A 22,048-nucleotide genomic window follows, 5' to 3' on the forward strand; every position below is an offset into this window, starting at 1 on the left:
TTAGACATCAATATACACAGAATCGTACTCTTTGTTCGTGTGAATGGAGGTTTTTTATGCTGCTATGCTTTTACTACCTATCAGAATTTATTTATATCTTTTATGTATATGTACTCGTAGTAGTAAAAAATTTTCCAGTAAGTTTTGTAATAGCGTTGTTGTTGTTATTGCTCCTATTTTCTACAAGCAAATTTGTGTATATTTAACATATAATGTATGGTACTTTGTAAGTTATATTAAATCACCTGTTATTGTGGTTTTTACTTCATCTATATTCATAGTGCTCGCATGTTGGTATTGTCACTACCGTTTTTGATAGATCAATATCTGTTATCATATTAGATTTATGCAGAAGTATACATAGACATTTGTTGGAGTGCATCTAGAAGTGTATTACGAAAATACATACCAACAAATATGTAGACATTTAAAAATTAATGTAATTATTAGCTTCATTTGTCGATCTCCTGTTTATATCTAGATCAAAATGTTAAGCGGAGAGGGAAATATTTGCAATGTTCGCTTTTTTTCTAATTAACGTTAATTGTAACAAAGCAATTTAAGAATGTTATATGGTGATTAAAACATCTGAGTCAATATTTGTTAGATCTTAAATGGTTAAGAAAAGTTGGTAAAATTATATTACATATATACTACTTGACTGCGAACAAATCTGTCAACAAGGAAAACATCATATAAGTGTCTCTGTTAAGGCTATAAAGCCAATATTATAACCAACGTGGAACACAAAATAAGTCGATTTTAAATTCTAGGTATCTTTTTTTGTAGATATTGCAAACTAAAAAAACTATTTAAAAGAAAGCTAGATTTATCTGAAACAAACATTAGTGTTTAGTTAACTGGTACCTAAAACCAGTTAACAAGCATTTATTAATTGAAATAATTGCTTTGCTTAGAAGAAACGTGGTGTTATTAGAATTTATCTAGAATTTAGTTACTTAAATAAGGAAGATACATACGTAAATTCAAGAAAATTACTACATCAGATTACTTTACTGTGTAAAAAAGTGTTCAAAGTGAGATTATCAAAATTAATATTAGCGATCATCTTATTATTGCGCTTATTGATTTTCAAATAAACTTTAATAGTTTTTTTAATAAGAAATTCGGATTATACTAGTATATTCTTACTGATATACTGATATTTCATTACGGTAATCATACCTATATACTCATCCCAGCAGTAGTATTCAGTTAATTATAAAATGGGCTAAATAACATCAATATGTGCCTTAAGAGTCAATCCAAGTAACAAACATCCTTCGTAAAGATGATAACTATCGTTACATAGCAATGCTTTAATAAAACTGACACGGTATGCAACCATGTGGGGATCCGCATAATAATAAAATATAGAATAGAATATAGAATAAAATATAAATATATAAAATAAAATATACTTGAACGATTCTCATCAAAATGACTATGAAACCAATGTATCATGGTATTTCATGAAAGAGAATTTCAATAGGATTTAACAAACAACAGCATGCTTAAAAAATCTATAAGCATAATAAAAGGTATGTAAACCGTCCTTGTAGTCACCAATAATGCTAGTAGAGGCATGGATTCAAAATTAATCTAAGAAATCATAATCAGATTGCTGTAATATTGTGAAAATTATAGGAGCCATCATAAATCATTTTATATTTAGGTATATCAACGGTTAACGATGTTGGATACCTCCTGTCCGGTCTAAAAAGAGTAATCCGTTTGTAAATGAATAGACATTTAAATAAATGGAGTAATTAATAAAAATAATTTGTTTTCTCTTGCCTAAATTCTTATAACTTAATTTTAGTGAGTTATTTGTAAATTGAATTTTTTTTTTGACAATCCTGCGACACCGAAATTTTCATTTTAAGAAGAAAAAAACAATAGCGATTCTTACTTTAAAAATAAAATATAATTTAAAGTGATATTTATATATTTTAACTTGTTTAATAACTTTCTTTGAATGTTAACCACTATTATTGATGAGAACAATAATAATAAATTAATAATAATAATAATAAATTTAATTCTAGAATTTAACTGAAAAACCTTGGCAACTTATGAGAGCGACAACAGAATAAGCAACAACGTGCTTACAATAGCTAATATTTCCTGAATATTGTAATAATTTATGTTTTACTATTAAAAATAATTTAGGTTTAATTGTTCCATTCATTTAAATAAACGAGGTTACAATAGGTTGATGCGAGGACTTGGTTTTTCAGCAAAGTAAAAGAAAACTTTCCACGTTACCACGTTACCACGTTTCCACGTAACGACCAATGGATTCAAATATATGGCGGTCACTGAAGCTATTTTTGAGCAAATGAGCGAAATGTCAGTAATGAGGAGCTGCTGGGTGAGAATAGTGAATTATGTCAATACTCATCAGCAGTAGCCACCAGTATAGGCTTTCAATAAGTAATGGTTCTTATATGTTTTAATACATTGTATTTAAAGAAATAAATAACCTTTGGTTGCTATATATATATATATATATATTTATAAAGCGGGTTACAATCATTATCAACTATCAACAAATATTCAGATCAACTGCACAGTGAAAGCATATATATATGTAGATATTTTGGTTTCGATTAGGCACAAGTGCCGAAATTGGAATCCATATCAATTGTATAACTAACACGTGCCAACGATGAACTTATTTTGTATTATATTAATCTTTGTTATCTCCGAACGAAAACAAAAAATAAAAATTATAAAAGTTTTCAATCTAAATAATTTAGTGTGTTCTGAAGAATTATACATATGTATGCACATATGTATGCGCATATGTATATTTATTTATGTGCGTTGGGTGTCAAAGTGATTGGCAAAACTTTTTGAGAAACAACATCTGTCAGCTATGATCTCACATCTAATTCGCCTCATTTAACAGTTTTACAATGAATGGTTCGAAGAGAGTGCTTTTGGAATTCAACTTCACTCATTATTAAATGGTTTATAAGGTTTTTAATTTAAATATAAATAACAATACCAAATTCACTAAAATAACGCTTATGTTAACGCTTATAAGCAAAAGGCGTCAAATAGACACACGTGGTTGCCGTTCGTGTTTCTCACGTACAACGTACTATAATGCGAGAGTGATACTTCCTCAGCTATGAATATTAAGTGTTCGTTATATGGACTGGTTGATGTAGTTGACCATCAGACTAGCATTTATGAGCCTAAATGAAAATTTTCAAAATTCTTCATAACATCGTCGAATATTGTGGAACCATCGTTTCAAATGTACTTACATATATGGATACTATATATAAACAATATAAGCAATTTTTATATACATGTATACATAGAACATATTTTTATATATAGAAATGCTTTTTGTTTATAATGAAAAGAAATTTTTAATAAAAACTTTTATCTCTGGGAGGGAACATTTTCGCAAAGATTATTATTTATATAAAGATTTTATAAAGATTTTATTTTTATTTTTATTTTTATTTTTATAGCAATGCTTTTTAGCACGTGCTTGGATTTTTAGATACGTACTCATATGTACTTGTACCTATGCTCGTTCATGCAGTTGTCGAGTTTTGCAATAGGTCTCAGTACGATAGATTTTATTTGCTATAAATTGTTCAAGCTTATATATATTTACATCCCACGCAATATTTAAAATATTTTTAATGTTTTTAATAGTATTATTTAAATAACTTTTTAATCATTTATTCGTAAAAATAAGTTTTTTTAATTATTTCTAAAATACTAATTACTTGAATATAGAACATTGAATAAAATATCTATTATATAAAACTTTTATAATATTATTTATAACATATAAGAATTTCATATAAATGATATGATAAATAGTTTTTTTGATTTAAATTAATATAAATTGAGATAAATGTATACATGTAATATAAAATTTCCAAATAAATCGGAATACCGACATAGTTAACATAATAACTTAATGATAATACATACATTCATACATATATCATTTTAAAATAAAAATGTATTTGTATAGTAATAAGGAATATTGTGACGGGGTCTCAGAACGAGAATAGGCTCTCTATAAAAAAGAATACATTTCAAAAAACTTGCTTCATATGTCGAGTGAAAACATAGAATCTTCTGCACTAACTCTTACTAGCATTCAGAAAACTCACGTCACTTGAAGTCACGGAGCACACAACAGATACCCAGATATCAAAAGCAACAACGCTACTAGCATCGTACATAGCAACGTAGTAATGTAGCAACGTAGCAACATCGCAACGTAGCAACGACCAAAGAGACTATGCGAGTAATAAAAAGAAAAAAAAATATCATTTCAAGAGACTTAACGAAATTTTGTGCTTTTGGTTTGTTTCGCTTTAATGATTTCAGTTTGTTGAGTTTGGACGTTTGTGCCGGCGGTATCGATCGCGGTTCTTTTTGTTTAACGAATAAAGGTTTTTTCAATACGCTGTCATGTAGATACAATTTGTGTGCATCAACATTGAAAACGTGTTAGTATTTTATTTAAAAATTTGTTTTAAAATTTCGTTTCGAAAAATTGAATTATTTATTAGATTATGATTTCGGATAAAATTAATTGAAAATCAATAGAAATATTCGAATACTAAGGTGACAAACAAATGATTTTAGTTTTTTTTCGAACCGCATTGGTTGTGGAACGTGGAACGTTTTAGTGAATTCGGTATGACTTTGACATAAGTTGATATGATGAAGACCTTCACACTTCTCTTTTACCGAATATAAACTGTAATAAAAAGTTATAACATAAAGCACAAATCATATTAAGAAGCAGTTAAAAAGCAAAAAAAAAATTTGTTTAAATGACATTTTAAAAAGCATTTATATGATGAGCATTTTTATAAATATTTTTTATTGAATATTCAATTAATAAATAAAATTTTATATATTTTTCGTTAAATATTTAAACGGTTAAGTTTTTTTCTTTTAATTTACTTTCCAGTATCAGTCGTTGCAGTATTGTGATTTCACAAATGTCTGCTATAATCTTTTCTATCAGTTAAGAAAAATAAATAAAGCTAAATAATTAAGAAATATAGTAGTTAAATGTGAAAAAGCGTGTAAGAAAAACAAAAAATGTGCAATAAATTATTCGCAGCTACTCAACAAAATGGAATACATAAAAAATACTAAAATGAAAAATTTGAATTAAGCATGGCTTAAGCGAGAATCGAAAATAAGCAAATAAAAAACTTTGACACTGCCACTGAAATTGCATTTAACTTGATTATTTATTACTGTATTATTAAAAATAATAATTAAAAATTAAATTTTATACGAAATGTCTGTGTACAAACAGCACAAATCCAATCTATATAATACTCCCATCATTTACTCAAGAACTACAAAACATACTGATATCACTGAATGTGAGGAATTGGTACCAGATGTCGGCAGCACTGACAAAAAACTATTAAGCAAAGGGTTAAGTAATTCCCTCGTGTCGAATAGCACTAATATCACTCCTTGTTCTTGTCGGTGCCATATAACATCTGCCTTATTACGTACTAATAAAAGTCATGATTCTTACCTAACTATGCAAACATTAACAGTAAATACCAGCTGTTGTCTCTGCGATAAACAACAATCAAAAAATGATGTGAATTTTTTAATTGCCACCGATACTGGCAAATTACCTGAAAGAGAAAAGATGTTGCGATATTCTTTTAAAGGTCACCCACCGGAATTATATTCTCCAAAAAGAGAATTTATTTACACCCGTCCATTGGTCAACAAACAGGTAAGATGTACTATTATGTATATTAAAACCAACAACCAAAAAAAAAATCACCAATTTTTGTTTTCTTCTATGGTATATAATATGTATTTACCGATTATTGATGTTCTGCTTAATTTTATTACTAAAAACATTTCATATAATTATTTAAATGTATTGTGTGGTATATTCACCAACAAATTTTGAAGGGATCCAAATAACTATGTTTTAATAATTATGAATCCCACAAATAACAAGAAATTCAAACATAATATATAGGTACAAAAACTTAAAAACTCGATTTTTTTCAAAATCAACTTCAAAAAAGTTGAGTTACTAAAAGTTAAGTTAAGCTTAAATTTCTGCTATTAGTAGAGAGATTCTCTGCTTAAAATAAACATTGTTTGCAGTATATATTCGTTCTACTGCTACCACGTGATTGTCATTCATGATGCCTTCCTTCACCACCTTTCAACACGGGTCAGAAGAGTGCTTACATGGTTTCTGCTTGTCGAGTTTTGAATCGGATGTTATGAACTTTTGTTGAGCTTAAAGTTAATAATGAGGACATTATTATCGATGTTGGCCCATTAAATTTGATATAGTTTGAAACGATAAATAATATTTATGTTGTAGGAACAAGGTTGTGGCAAAGTATATGTATTTACGAGACTATTTACTAGGCGAATAAAGTTTACAGACACCTACAGATTCATAAATTAGTTGATTGAAACGTTTCATATATTCTGCAGATGTCCTATGATTCTTAGAAAAATAAATTCTAAACTTTTACCAAAGGAGATTGTCGGATTTACAAAGAACCTTAGCCTTTGTATCATTCCTCAAGAGATACTCTAATCCAATGGATTTACTAGTCTCGGCAGATTACTGTTCCTTCCTTAAAAAACAAGATAACGCATTTCAATTAAAGCAAATCTAATTTTATGACAGTAAAAACCAATGTAAATGATAGAATGACATAACGGGGGATAAATCAAATCTTACGAGAATTTATTGTATGTAACATATCACATAGCGTATGAGTGCTCAACATTTAAGCAAAACAATGAGATCTGCATATTAATATTATATCTTTAAATAAAGAATAGGAAAAAAATAATGTGTAGATGAAATGTTTCTATTGTTTCTGTGAAATAGTTATTATATGCCTTTATTTATGACTTCCGTTTGCTTCTTTTCAATTTTAAATTTCGTTTCATAGGTTTGTTATGTTTCATGTTATTATTTATGTTTCCTTACTGTGTACACATCGATATATATCCATAACATGTGTGAAAATGAATAGTCCCAATTAGTTCAGATACAAATATTTCAGTAAAAATATATATGAATGATCAATTTGGCTTATATTTTAAACTCAAGTCACAAGGGCGCACGAACACATGTGTCCATTTGGTAATGCACATGAACTCACAATAAATAATACATTTAAAGTTGCTTTTCTAATATTCAAGCCTTTTAATTATATTCACTTCAATCAAAAGCATCATATTAATCTGGAACAAGATCCAAAAAATTGAATTTGCAGTCTTTTTAAGCGTTTTACACAGGTATTATTCGGTTCACTTAGTTAAATTGATTGAAATGAACTATGCATTTTGAAGATACATAACGTAGAAAAACACAATATATAGAAATAAAAACATTAATATCAATATATATATACATTAGGGTGCCATTAAGGTATATGGGCAATTTTTTTTTTTGTAAAATCGGTTGACGGCACCCCCCAGATCGGTTCATTTTACTATAAAAATAATCTGTGTAAAATTTTAGTTAAATTGGATAATTGGAAATGGTGCCTCAAGAGCCTCAAAGATTGGAAAATAACGATTTTTTCCATAAAATTCATCTTTGATTGCTTATATCTCTGACATATTTAATTTTACATAAAAACTGTCTTCCTAAAAGTTATAGATCTATTAAAAATAAACAATTCACTCATACAATTCACTTCTGTATTTCTAAAAGTTATTGAATAAAAGCAAATACAAGCTGAAATCCCCATATTAAATTTAGGTAATTTCAATGAATGAATTGTCTACTAAATTTACTAAAAAATAAGTCCAATACTAGTATAGATATATAGATAAGTGAGTTTCTGTATTATTCATTGGAATGCGAAGTGAATTTTAATTCAAAGTGATAACATTAAAAAACAAGTCTGAAAGCCCAAATGTTGAACTATTTCAACGATTTCAGAAGTTTTGGCCGAAAATAAACGTTGATAACTTTACAGTCGGCTTAGAAAATGAAAAAGTAAGAAAATTGTTGAACACAGATGATGTGCTACGAATTACAAGTTTCCTTTATAAGATTCGTAAGTATAACCAACCAAGAGATGATTATAAGGAACTTCTGGAACTTGCATTAATGTTTTTAGGAGAAAAGCCGAACTGTACCATAAAGTTTTGACCTCCTGAAGCTATACATCATGCAAGATGAATGGCGAAAGCCATGCATGTATTAAAAATATTTTTATTTAGGAAAGAGTTCAAATTATCTACAGAAGAAGAAAATGCTCTTTGAGATATATTTATTACTAAAGTGTATGTTGAAGTATGGTTTAATGCTTTGTCATCAGTCGAAGCTCATTTTCAAGATTTTAATCTTCCTTCTATTCTCAGTCAATATCAAAAAATTGTATTTGGTATTTAAGCTCAAAGCTTGTTCATTTTGCTTTTTTGGATTTAAATATATTACCTGAGACAAAGAAAAATATGGTTTCAAATTTGAATATAGATAGTGATGACAACGAAGTCAGAAGAGAATCAATAGATCGCGCAAAAATAACTGAAGATAATAAGGATACTTTGCTCCAGCAACTTTAACTAAAATAATAAAAATTATGTCGGACAAACCTAGAATCAGTACTTTTTTATTATTAGAAAGATTAAATTTTGGAAATATTGAATTTATTTTAAATTTTTTAGAAATATTACATTTTTTGTAAAGCTGAAGCGGACAATAACATTCACAGTACTTTCAAAGCTAGCAATCGGGTGACTTCAACTTATTTTTTGTTTTATTCAATAACTATTAGAAAAACAGAAAAACTTTGTATGAGTGAATTGTTTATTTTAAATAGATCTATAACTTTTAGGTAGACAGTTTTTATGTAAAATTAAATATGTCGGAGATATAAGCAATCAAAGATGAATTTTATGGAAAAAATCGTTATTTTCCAATCTTTGGGGCACCATTTCCACTTATCCAATTGAACTAAAATTTTACACAGATTATTTTTTTAGTAAAATGAACCGATCTGGGGGGTGCCGCGGGCAATTTTCCGACTTTCGAAAATTAATGGCACCCTAATATACATATACGATACAGATCTCTAAATGATATAGACCTATTGCTATATATTAGTTGATTCGTATTGTATAATACCTGTTATGGGTACAGAGTCTATGCATTTCGAAGATACATAAAGTATAAAAATACAATATATAGAAATAAAATCATTAATATAAATATATATATACATATACAAAATACAGATCTGTAAATGATGTAGGCCTATTGCTTTATATTAGTTGATTCGTATTGTATAATACCTGTTATGGGTACAGAGTCTATGCATTTCGAAGATACATAAAGTAAAAAAATACAATATATAAAAATAAAATCATTAATATAAATATATATATACATATACAAAATACAGATCTGTAAATGATGTAGGCCTATTGCTTTATATTAGTTGATTCGTATTGTATAATACCTGTTATGGGTACAGAGTCTATGCATTTCGAAGATACATAAAGTAAAAAAATACAATATATAAAAATAAAATCATTAATATAAATATATATATACATATACAAAATACAGATCTGTAAATGATGTAGGCCTATTGCTTTATATTAGTTGATTCGTATTGTATAATACCTGTTATGGGTACAGAGTCTATGCATTTCGAATATACATAAAGTATAAAAATACAATATATAGAAATAAAATCATTAATATAAATATATATATACATATACGATACAGATCTGTAAATGATATAGGCCTATTGCTTTATATTAGTTGATTCGTATTGTATAATACCTGGTATGGGTACAGAGTCTGGACGTGCAATGCATTCGATTCATTCCATGATGCCGTACGGCGTTTTGTGCAGAAACTGATTTAAGTTAAAACCACTTTAGTATTCATACAGCGCCGTAGGTAAGAAACGTATTTTTGTATTTAAATTTTTAAAAATCAAAGTGAAATCTAAAGAATGCAGACAAGGCGAGCACAAGAAAGCAATAAGAAATAACCAAGAAAAAAACGAGATGAAGCAATTGTCTACATTTGAGTATTGAGTTTTGATGTATTAATTTATTTTTATTTAATTATTTATGTATTTTATGCTAAATTTTATTGCGTTCATTGACTTTGAGCGATGTAGTTAAGAAGTGTATATTAATCTGAAATAGGAACGTTTGTGAAATAAATTTCATTTTTCAAAATATCTACATAATGATATTATTTTTTTATATAATTAGTTAATTGATCGTACTTTATGTACATATATAATGTGCTATTTATTTTTAAGACAAGATTAAATTACCTAAAAGCAGTACTCTAAGTACAAAATTTCAATACTTCCATATTATTTTAATAGTAGTTGATTAGAACCCCAATAATTGTCTATCTGATAATTTAAGAAATCACAAATAATTAAGCTATTCACTAAATAAACGACTTATTCTATACTACTTGAGCACATAAAGAATTTATTAAATTACTCGTTCTGCTATAACAATTAATACTGTAAGTGCAATGCACTTTTGTACAATTAAGCACAAATGTAATGTACTTTGATCATTTCTTACCTCTCCAGTTTATATTTATTTTACACTTACTATTGTTTTAATATCAACATTAATATCTAAGACCCATTTCATTGGATTCTCCCATAGCATTTATGTTAATGATGAAACTAAAGCGTTTTTGTGGTAGATAAAAAAGATGAACGAAACTAAATTCAAACATATTTTAAGATCTTAACGTAAATACAAAGAAACATAAAAATTTATTTGGTAAAGAAAAAATATATTTTACTGGTCCAGTTTGATATTTATAGTATAGTGTGACATTAATTGAGTACGTAATTGCGGAATTCTTCACATTATCAAAATACAGAAATTCAAAAAATTATAAGCATCGAGAAAACACATATATTACATATATTATACTAATTTAAATTAGCATTTTTATAGTTTTACACATTATTCAATAATTTTCTGATCTATCTATGAAGAAAACCTTTATCCATAAACATAATGTTTTTTAAGAGTGAAACATTCATTCCTCCATTTTTCCTCAATTTTTTCGACTTTTTTTTGTGGAATGATTTGTCCTTGCTCGCAATGAAGGCCCAACTCTTCATTTTGTCAATCATTCCTTTATTTGCGCCAAATTTGTTACTTTCTTTCCGACGGACCAAAAATTTATTATCTGATTATTTGTTTTAAATGCCCTTAAAAATCCATATTGTTTGAAATTAAAGTTTCATTAAATGTATTTTCCCTCTATAACTTTGTAATGTTTCCCACATAAAAGATGTGATTTTAAATTACATTTACATATATCTTAAAATAACTTGTGTTCCCACAAAAAGCCAGTTTAACAGCTGGATGAAACGAAGGATGTTTCAAGACTTAAGAGAAAACACACCTTAGGGCTCTCATTCAAACAATAAGAAATTAATTTACAAATACAATAAACAATATTCAATAGAATTAATAGTTATAATATATAACCTGTGTAAAAACGTATTTACCGCACTTAATAAAGCGTAATTTAATTTTATAAAATTTACTTATTATTAATAAATTTATAATTATTATTTTTATTTATATAGAAAAATGGAATATTACAATATTACAAAAACAAAAAAAAAATGCTCATTGAATGTTAAACAAAAGTCCATTTTGTGACGTATCTTTCAAACTCTTTTAATAACAAATGGTTAAGGTTTTATTATTATGTTTATTATGAAATTATGTTATTTGATATAAGTTATGTATGTGGCACTCAACGGAACTTTTTCTTATTCTAGCCTGACCTGATATTTAAATGTCAAATTTGAAGAATAAATTTTCATTTAGGAAGTGGGTGTACGCCGTAACTTATCCGTTCGTATTGTAAGTTCTTAGTAGCATATTATATCAAAAAAATGAATAAAAAGTTAAATAAGTAGATAGATAGATTGAACTATTGATAGATAAAATTCTTGGATTCTTTATCACAAAATTTTAAGACTTTTTCTATACAATTTGATGAAATTTTTAATATAATATTTTGAAACAATGTATATTTAACATATATGTTTTCAATGATTTGTAGATAATAAAGTACAATTTAAAATCAATAGACTTAAATACAAAAATTTGAAAAATTATAATATAATTTAGGTCATTACCAAAACAAAATTAACACGTGTTGCTTTGGATAATCAATTTTTTTCTGGTTCGCTTTGTATTTTTATTTATTGCCGTTCTGTTTTACTTGTGCATTAAATTTATTTGGTTTTGTTATATAAAAATAAATAAATTATTAAGTGGGATTTGATATATTTAAATTAAATATTAAAACCAGTGTCCGTCAACTTAAGGCTGCTAAACTCATATATTAACTAATACAACATAAACATATTTTTATATAATATATACATAGTAATCTAGAAAAGTTTTGTGGACAATATATACCATATATATACCATATACTCGTACTCATATAATAATAGACTAAATTCGTTTACTGTTTGTTCCTTCCAGAACTCGTTCTTTAATCATAGTATATAAGTACATTATCGTTACATTATTAATCAATGCCCAAGAGCACTAACTCTTATATGTAATATATTCTTATATGCATGCGTTAAAAATTTATATCATTCCACTGTCAAAAATAATTATTATTCTTTAGATTGGTTGTTTTTATTTTCGTTACGCCATAAATAATCAGAATCAGATGCAAAGCATCCATATACTTGCTGTGAATTTATATCTATTACACTCGAATTTATTATATTTTTTATTTCAATATAATTTTCGTTACTCAGATACTTTTCCCTACTTGTTAAAATTTAACTCATTTACAATAAAATAATAGCACTAATTTCACAACAAAGTTGTTTGTTTCCATTTAACGATATGCAACTGGTATTGTTTTTGTTATTATAATTAATATTAATACGCTTATTGTATTCTTATATTATGATAAACACTAGCGTTTCCGATATTGTTTAAATATTGTACATATATATATTGTACATAAGACAGTGCGTAATCTCAAGAACAAAGCACATCAAAGTAATTTATAAATCAGCAGCTGCCTCTGCTCGATGATCAACGAGTAATGCAGTGAAGTAGTGAAGTAGTAACGCAGTAATGCAGTAACGCAGTAGTTAGTATTCGGGAATCCGATTTTCATACAAATGCTATAAGCTTTCATTTATCTTCCACAATTCAAAGAAGATTTACATTAAAATAATTCATTTCCTTCTTCATAACGTATTACGCGATAATTTATTTTTATACAAACAGTTTTTGGAAGGAGAAACGAGTTTTGGTTTAAATTAATCAAGATTGCGGATATTTAAATATTGCTTCGCTCGTTTTAAAAAGGAACGGCTTCTTCGAATCCGAAACTTTAAGGAATGTGGATAATGTGGGCAACGTTTTTAAGAAAAAGGTTTGGCTTGGACAATGGTTTGTGAGGGTAAAATGGCTTTATAGTAATCTCACAGTTTTTAGTGTTATCCAAATAAAAAAGCTAATATATCATAGAAATATAAATGAATTAAATCATTTCCTATGCTAATAGGAACTAAAATCTTAATTTTTAATACATATATTTTATGTTATTTTATGTTCTTTTTATTTTAAACATATTCACAAACGTTTACATTCTATTACAATCTGAAGAATTGTTCATTATGAAGCTTTTCAACTACTATAAGCAGGTACTCATTTAAATAATTTTTATAACATTATTATTTACTTATATTTATTAAGTTCAAATGATTGTGAATAAAGGAAGTAATATGTCTGTATTGAAGACAGTATCGAAGATTATATATAAAAACCATACATACCTATAAAGCTTATTACTTGCAATACCATTCATAAAGAAGTATGCATACGGGTATGTTCGAAAGAGAGAGAAACAATATTGAACAGACATATAATATTGTGCGTTTGGGCTAAGGAACAGGTGCAATATAGCACATAAAAAAATAGGTGAAACATCTTTTGGTTATGCGTATTTTCGTTAATCTGAACGAAGAAGATTTGGTAGAAATTAAATGCACCCTTGACAGAAGACATCTCGAATACTTGTCGCTTTAATTGATAACAGCTGTATGACAATTATAACGGGATCTTAAAAACATTTCAAAAAAATTATTGATGGTTAATTACTTAATCTTGCAAATTTTGCAGCCATTCAAGAGAGTACTATAAAATTTGATCAAACTTGATTAGTTCAAACTATTTGATTTACATTCTTTTTATTTCTAATGCTGAATATAATTCTGATATTTTTACCTCAATTAATAATTATGTACTTCATTTTAGTATCTACAGTAGATCAAATATGCCTATAACTTATGTGATATTCTCCCGATGGTATTTTATTTACTTTGGTGATGTCAGGAAATGTTCCATACAACCATCCATTCCATTCTTCGCAATTTCTGCATAAAATGATATAAAGTATTCGTTTTTTTAATAGTGCATGTAATAAATTTACCAAAAATAACTTCTAATAAATCGAAATATATTATTTATCACAACAATAAATAAATCATAAAGACATATTATTTTTGTTAAATAGTTTTGTTCGATTGGGAGAAGCTAAAATGTCTTCTTAATATATTTTACAAGAACTGCTTAAATATTCAACGAATTGTACCAATATTGTAGGGACTGGGACCAATATCTATCTATTATAAATAATTATAATAATGTGTCTGGTCATTTCTGTTTTAATGTCATTATGTCATGTCTTTTCTATTTTTATTTGATTTGTATCAAAAAGTAAAATTAAGTCGTAATGTTTAATGTTGGGATTGCATGAAGAAAAACAAACATTCTGTCTACATACTCTTTCATATTGTGCTTTTACTACTCTCCAGAATAGACATCAAATTTTTTTTAAGAACTTGTCGAGAATATTAAAAGCACATACATATTGTTCAATATGTAAGAGTACATATGAATAGAACGAGGACTTGGAAGCGAAGCTCGTAGGCAGCGGAGCCCCGTTTCTTCTAAAAAATAATATAGTTACAGATAAAAATACAATATCGAGCAGCCAACCGGTGGTTTAAAAACTCTGCTCTAGCAGAATATTATTCAAAACAGCAATTAATGTGTTTAACACGTGTTAAAATGTATTTATTCATTAATTCTATTAATTATATTCTATACATAAAATATGAGTGAATGCTTGCACCGAAAAGTTGATGTCAGCACGTAAGAGTGTATAAATTTACCGATTGGATAAGCGCGGGAATTCAAAAATCAAAATTTTTTGATCACAAGGTATATCAGCCTGACGAATTCTCGTCCATAATTAGATGAAATTGGTTAATTAAAATTTTTGTCTTATGAAGAGAAATCTATTTCGAATATTAAATGGTCCAAAACTGGCTAATACATATTTCCAAAGAACACTTTTTGGGTAATGAAGTCTACCCGATTTGATGAGACATACGTCAAAAAAATCTGTTTTATTTTTTTAAATTTTATTATTCTTGATTAAAATGGTCAACAAATTTTGCGAAATATTTTCTATACTCATCAGTCAAAAATATAACATAGAGTATTCGAGCTTCACAAACCAAGAGCTCCTTTTTTATTTTTACCGATTTTATTGCAACGCAATAAACAAGAAAACATATAAAATAAAGTATTAAAATAGCTTTTAAAAAATCTTTATTTTCTGCAATTATTTCGAAACGTTGAACACTAGCATATATAATTTCTCTCTTTAAGAAACTTCAACTTTTAAGCGTCCACACACGGTCAGTATTTCATTCAGCTGTAGTACAGTTTATCTCTAGGAAATTTTATTATTTGAGAGCAGAAAGGACTCGATATTGGAATACATTGAAGAATCTATGCAGAACAGAAAAAAATGCGAAAATAAATTGATTTCAACTGTGATTTAATAATCACAAGAAGAAATCCAAGAAGAAATTCAATAGTTCTCAACATTGCTCCAAGCTAATTATTTATTCATTTGAATGTGAAAGCACAATAATACTCTACACAGATCCAGTTTGACAGCAATGTCTATCCTTTTCAGTTTTGGTGCAATTTTTAAAACAAATGTTAGCATTTTATATAACTATTTAACTATTTGATTTAAATATACTTAGCAGAAAATTATTCTGAATATGTATAAGATTTTGTATAATAAAAAAATATATACAGGACGTTTTATTCTAAAGTGCTTAAACTTTGGAAAATGAAGCGAAAAATATAGTATTTACCGACATACAGGGTGTTTGAGAGAACTTCAAGCAAGAAAAAAATGCAATGAAAACCCCTTAATATCTAAAACACGGTTCATTCAAATTGCTTAAGAATCTTCTTAAGCAAACAATCATGGTCAAGTCAAATCTGAAATTGTTGTTGTTTACAATGAAAAGTGACAGTTATACGTTGACAGCAAGGGCCACCAAGCAAGGCAGATTTTGGACCTTTCTGACGCAAAAAACACAAAAGTATGAGCATATTTGCACAAAACACATTATATTATTAATATAAACACAACTAAAAAGTATCAAAATAATAATTTATATTAGGTAGTAGACGATCTAAAATTGACAATTATAATAAAAACCTTACTGGTGATGACCAGGATGAGCGCATAAATGATATTATATCAAATCAAATGTTTGTCTGCATTAAATATACATTAAGTATGGTAAAGATTAGATTAGATTTTAAAAGGGTTGGGAACTTGTCACAACGTCACTGCATTTTTTAAGGATTACTGTGACATACCTACTTTAGTTTCATAGACGTGTAACAGTTAAGAACTCCATTATGTACTTTGGAGAGATGTTGCCTAATTGCGTTATAAATGGACAAGCAGTTGATAAGTACCGAAGTCTAAGCCTGGCGCGACTATCACAGTGACACAGAATATATTCTGCTGTTTCCTCTTCTTCGTAACAAAGTCTGCAGCTATCGTGTATAGTAATACCTAGATTCTATAGATGCGGATTGCGGATTTTTACTCCTGTGACAAGTCGGATGCCACTTCTGTTCAGCATTAGTAGCGTCCTCGTTCTGGCTTTTGATCGATTGGGCATGGATTCTTTACTCTTTCCAGCAACTCATTAATTTTAAAGGGAGCTTTAAAAAAGTTCCATAAAGTTGCAGGCATTCCCACACTAGTTTTGAGGTCATTTGAGATGAGCGTAATGCTAGGAGTGTTGATTTTCTGTCAGAGAAAATATATATATATTTTTTCCCCGTTCAATTACGTGTACTTTGGCCTGAAAAACTGAGTTTTCTTGGCTCATGCTCGCAAATATTTCCTCTTTTGGTTTAATCCGATATAGTCCCGCCCCCACTCCTTCCATCGTGTTGGAGCCATGCGTGTACCATATAACATACGGTGTGATATATATATAAGTTATTTACTAATATGGAGTCCATGTATTTATTGACAGAAAAACGGTTCATGCACCGTTTTCATGTAATCATCATTTGAATCAAGCTACCCACTATTTCTTGCACCAAAGAACATTTGCGAAGTAAGTAGCTTACCGTAAACGATTATAATATAAAAACGATATAAAGGAATCCAAGTTTTTTTCGTAAAGATGCTAGCTAGCAATGTTATAAGATATAAAAACATATATAAAAATAATTAACATAATGAATTTAAGTGAGTTTGTCCAGAAAAATTTAATAAAATTTTCAAAATACTCAATTCAATGATATATAAAAATCGATATGTGAAGTAAGGTACTTGGATGAACCTTAAATAGAGATGTTTTTTAACTGCATACAATTCTCTTAACACCTTGTATCACCATAAATGTTGAAAATAAGTTCCCTCTTTAATTCTTTACTCATACAAATTTTTTTTTCTTGGACAATGGAATTACATTCTCAAGTTAATATTAATATTTTGAATCGAAAGACCCTGTGTGTTTTTAATTACTTTACATTCAAAACTATACCCACATGTGAACAAGTTATTCTACTCGCATGCTTTCTTTAATAATGTACAATATATTTTCTCTTGAGATTTTAACATTAATTTCATGACTTTTTCAACATAGGAAAAATTTCAAATTAATAATCCTTCCAGACATGCGCAAATCAAATCAAACAAAGCACAGTATCTCTTTCACCGGTTTTAATACAGATCGCAGATATGTTGGTGTATCATTTGGGATCTGTGTAAAACAACGTATTCAGAGAAATCAATCCAAAAAACTTTTCAAATATCTGCCGAATTGTTTATTTTTTAATCAGAAAGATGCTGCACAATTTCGTCGTGTTGCTATCACACGTTTTTCAAAATTGAGCAGATTGCGAATTTTTAGTATTATTTCGATTTTCGGAGTCTGCGATATTCGCATTGTTTCGGAAAAATTTCGCGAAGTACATGAAATATACAATAATTTAAAAATATAATTCGGTAATTTTTTTTCTTATATTGAATAAGTTCTGCGTTTCAGAGGTTCAGTAATTTTGTGATTCCCGCATGCAGACACAACTGATTTTAAAATATATAACAAAAAATTGTCTTACATAAAATTTTCGAATGTCAATTTTCCAAAGACACGCGTTCGCAGTGACTTCAGCTATTAAGTTATTATTAAAGTTGTATTGCTGAGATAAAAAGTCGCAACTTTTCGAAAATCGGTATACATAAAAATTTCTATCCTAAAGAATAGGATTGTTTTTAAGTTTAAATCTCTTCACTTGGTTTTGTTGAAGCATATTTTATTCAGTTTATCAACTTCTTTGTCGATCTCAAAAATTTTATATAGTTATGTACAGTGTTAGGTGTAGACTTCATTGCTTTATACTTTCATCGCTATAATCTTCATAAAAGCTTCGACATCATTTCGATTCTATTAAGCTAACTAGAAAATTATTTGTAAAATAATAATGTGTATCTATCTATTAAAAACTGCCTACTTCAATAATTACATTTAATGTTTTATTAAATACACAAAGATTGCTGAAATAAAAGCAATATTTTGATAAGAATTTGGAATATGTAATTCAAATGTATAATGTAATACTTGTATAATTATTTTAAAAAATCTTTTGAAACAAATGCCATATTTCATTGTCATAGTGAAATAGCTGAATAGAGGTAATAATAAAAAATCTGAAAATATATACAGTATAGATTTTAGTGTAAATTGCTAAAAGTTTTTACTCGTAACTACGTCCAGCTTTCAACAGAAATAAATTATACATACTCGTTATAAATAAAAAACAATATTTGGTCTAAAATTAACTGCACACACCCTTTATACCATATAAATTAAACAGAAGCAGAGAGTTCAAGCACATTTGTGGTAAGTGGTTATACGAGAATGGAACGTTTGAGGGGCACGTTTGAGGTGTGTATACGTACTCGTACAAGCAAAAATTTTAAAAGAGACTATTACATCCAGTATCGAATATGCTGTGGAGAAAATCAATATCTCTATTTGATATTATTTAGTTATTTTGAAAAGATCTTACATTCGGTAAAGAAACTTCTTAAATTAATTTAACAATTAAAGAATTAAGAGGCACAGACAAAACAATAATAAATTATGTCTTTATATTGATCTACTTCAAGCACCATAGTTATCTATTTGTGTCAACTATAGTATTTCTGGACCATAAAAAATTTACTGATAACATATCTCTATCAAACATGTACCACATTACGACTCAAGTTGTAAGAATAGTAAACTCAGTTAATAAAATCAATTTATGCAATAACATGTTATTAACTTACTATTTGATACATCAAGAGAAAGTTATAATCTAGAATTTTTCCCATAACTACAATATTTTTCCATAACTATCAAGGGAAAGCGTGGGATCTATGGTCCAGTCGGTGGTGATTTAATGTAGATAATATTATAGCTATTAATTCAAAAGATTGCTTAAATGAAAATAATTAGTTCGATAATTGAATCTGTACTCTGTATCAGGTGATTACTATCCCAATTGTTTTACTAGTTCTTCAGTTTTACTGTTGTCATTCTAATTTGGTGTGAACCACAAACTTTATTAGAATTTTGTAAATAACCAATTTTGTTCTTCTTAACAAGAGTTTATCTTGTATAAAGTTTCGTAGACTAAACTAATGCTAAGATTCAACTAAGACTTTGTACGGACAAATTGATAAGTTATGATTTTGTAGTTTGTGCTGTCAGATTTTGTTCGCGTTTATTATTATACATTCTATATATTTCTATATTTAGGCAGTCAAATTTAATATTTTATGTTTAAGATTTTTTCCATCAGTTAATAATGCCATTGTCTTTAATAAAAGTAAGATACCTTATTTCTCATTTTTTGAACTTTTTTTCCATAGCAGTCATATTAGAAGACTGCACTTTTAAAGGATTTAACAAATACTAGCATTATGTTTTCCTTGGGAATATGTTTGTCGACTTTAAGCCTACAGTTTTGGTGAATCGGATATACCTTGTCTGCTATATTTTATCACTGAGCTTTACTTCTCAGAGCTTTGCAGGCATAGTCAGTGTAAATTGGTCCAATTTCTATAGGACTGTTAGGACTGTTGTACTGGCATTCAAAAATTACATCTGTATTTGATACCGTCAATAGCATAGTAGTTTTTCAAACATCATCTAAAATTTTTACTCCTTGAGACACAAAATGATTGTTATCACTATTTCATAAGTCTGCGATAATAACTCGACCTAATCGCAGTTCACAGATACGATTAGAATACATAAATCTATTCTATAGCTTTTCATTGGTTGTGGCTAAACACAGACATTGATTTGGTTTTACAACAAATTGGATGCAATTTTAATAAATTTGTTTATTTGCTTGTCGATCGGATGTTGTTGTGATTATGGAAACATTTCTGAAACTGAAAACGTATTTTGGCATCTAATTTAGCCATTCAATATTTAGAATTTTTACTGAAAGTTGCACATAAAAAACATTGAGAGTGAATTATAACAATAAATTCGTCTCGCGTATTAAATATTTATAATATATAATACAATAAATAAAATATCTGTTACTAGAAATAATTTAAAGCATATAAAATATTTGTTTAATATATACCATATATTACTCAATTATTTAAGATACTTTTGTAATACGTTTAGGGCCTGGTGCACACTTGTGACATAAAACAATCGATACCATTAGTTTGTCGTTCCTGCAGTGGTAGGCAGTGATTCCTTCAATTTTTTTTCTGACTTCTAGTCTAAATAATTTTTCATCGCTTAAGCGTCAAAGTAGTATTGCACCAGACATAGATGCACCATAGATAGATGGACTTTCTATTTGTTGATATTAGTATATAAGTAATAGAATGTATTATAGATGTAGTATTTTGGTTCCTCTGAAATAAGCTCAGCACGTCAACTCACAAGATATGTGAAAGGACAGACATTCAAATATGTATTAGTTGATAGTACGAGTACTCATGCAAGTTATCGATTCATAACTGTAAGTCTCATGGTATATGGTTTGGCATCAAAATATGACATTGTATTTTTCATATGGTTCCTTATTAAATAAATGAACAAGGTTTACACAAAGTGTTTATAATAATTTGTAAAGATTCATTGGACTGAAGGTTATTTACATGCTATAAATTTATTAACGCGAACATGTGTTTATTTGTCTTATTGTCGATCCGTTCCTTTGTTCGTTTTAAGCTTTATATGGCGCCACATCAATCATGATGAATTAAACAATCTTTTAAAAGAATAAAGAAATGAAATTCATGATAATAAAATATGTTAAGCTACAGATCTTCTTTCATATATGTGAGATTTCATAAAGACTTTTTATAGATATTCTTTCAGTAGTTTGCCAAGGCATCCATCGTTGAAATAATATGTTTATATAATTAGTTTGAAATGGAAGAATACAAATATTTCGTACATTAAATATAATTGTTTCAGAGAACGCAAGATATTTGAATGACATTTTAAATGAATTTAGAGATGCGTTAGAATATTCCCATCTCACAAATTTTGCGGTCACTAATACCAGCACTATTGTTTATTATTATAATTCATACAATAAA

At 27.9% G+C, this 22,048-nt stretch overlaps 1 protein-coding gene across 3 annotated transcripts in view; it reads left to right on the forward strand.

Moving 5' to 3' along the window:
- The first annotated feature begins 4,392 nt into the window (after positions 1–4,392).
- LOC119685312 (A disintegrin and metalloproteinase with thrombospondin motifs 20) overlaps positions 4,393–22,048 on the forward strand; it is a 47,321-nt gene continuing 29,665 nt past the window's right edge. The window contains exons 1-2 of one of the 3 annotated variants that reach the window (XM_038099556.1): positions 4,393–4,493; positions 4,964–5,761. In XM_038099556.1, coding sequence (XP_037955484.1) covers positions 5,303–5,761 — 459 coding nt within the window. In that variant the 5' untranslated portion in view covers positions 4,393–4,493; positions 4,964–5,302. Of the gene's footprint in view, positions 4,494–4,963; positions 5,762–18,368; positions 18,434–18,524; positions 18,661–22,048 lie in introns of those variants that run through there. The other 2 variants (XM_038099558.1, XM_038099557.1) reach the window with 2 other exon arrangements.

Source organism: Teleopsis dalmanni, chromosome 2 (genome assembly GCF_002237135.1).
Source record: "Teleopsis dalmanni isolate 2A chromosome 2, ASM223713v2, whole genome shotgun sequence".
In the NCBI taxonomy this organism is placed as follows: domain Eukaryota; kingdom Metazoa; phylum Arthropoda; class Insecta; order Diptera; family Diopsidae; genus Teleopsis; species Teleopsis dalmanni.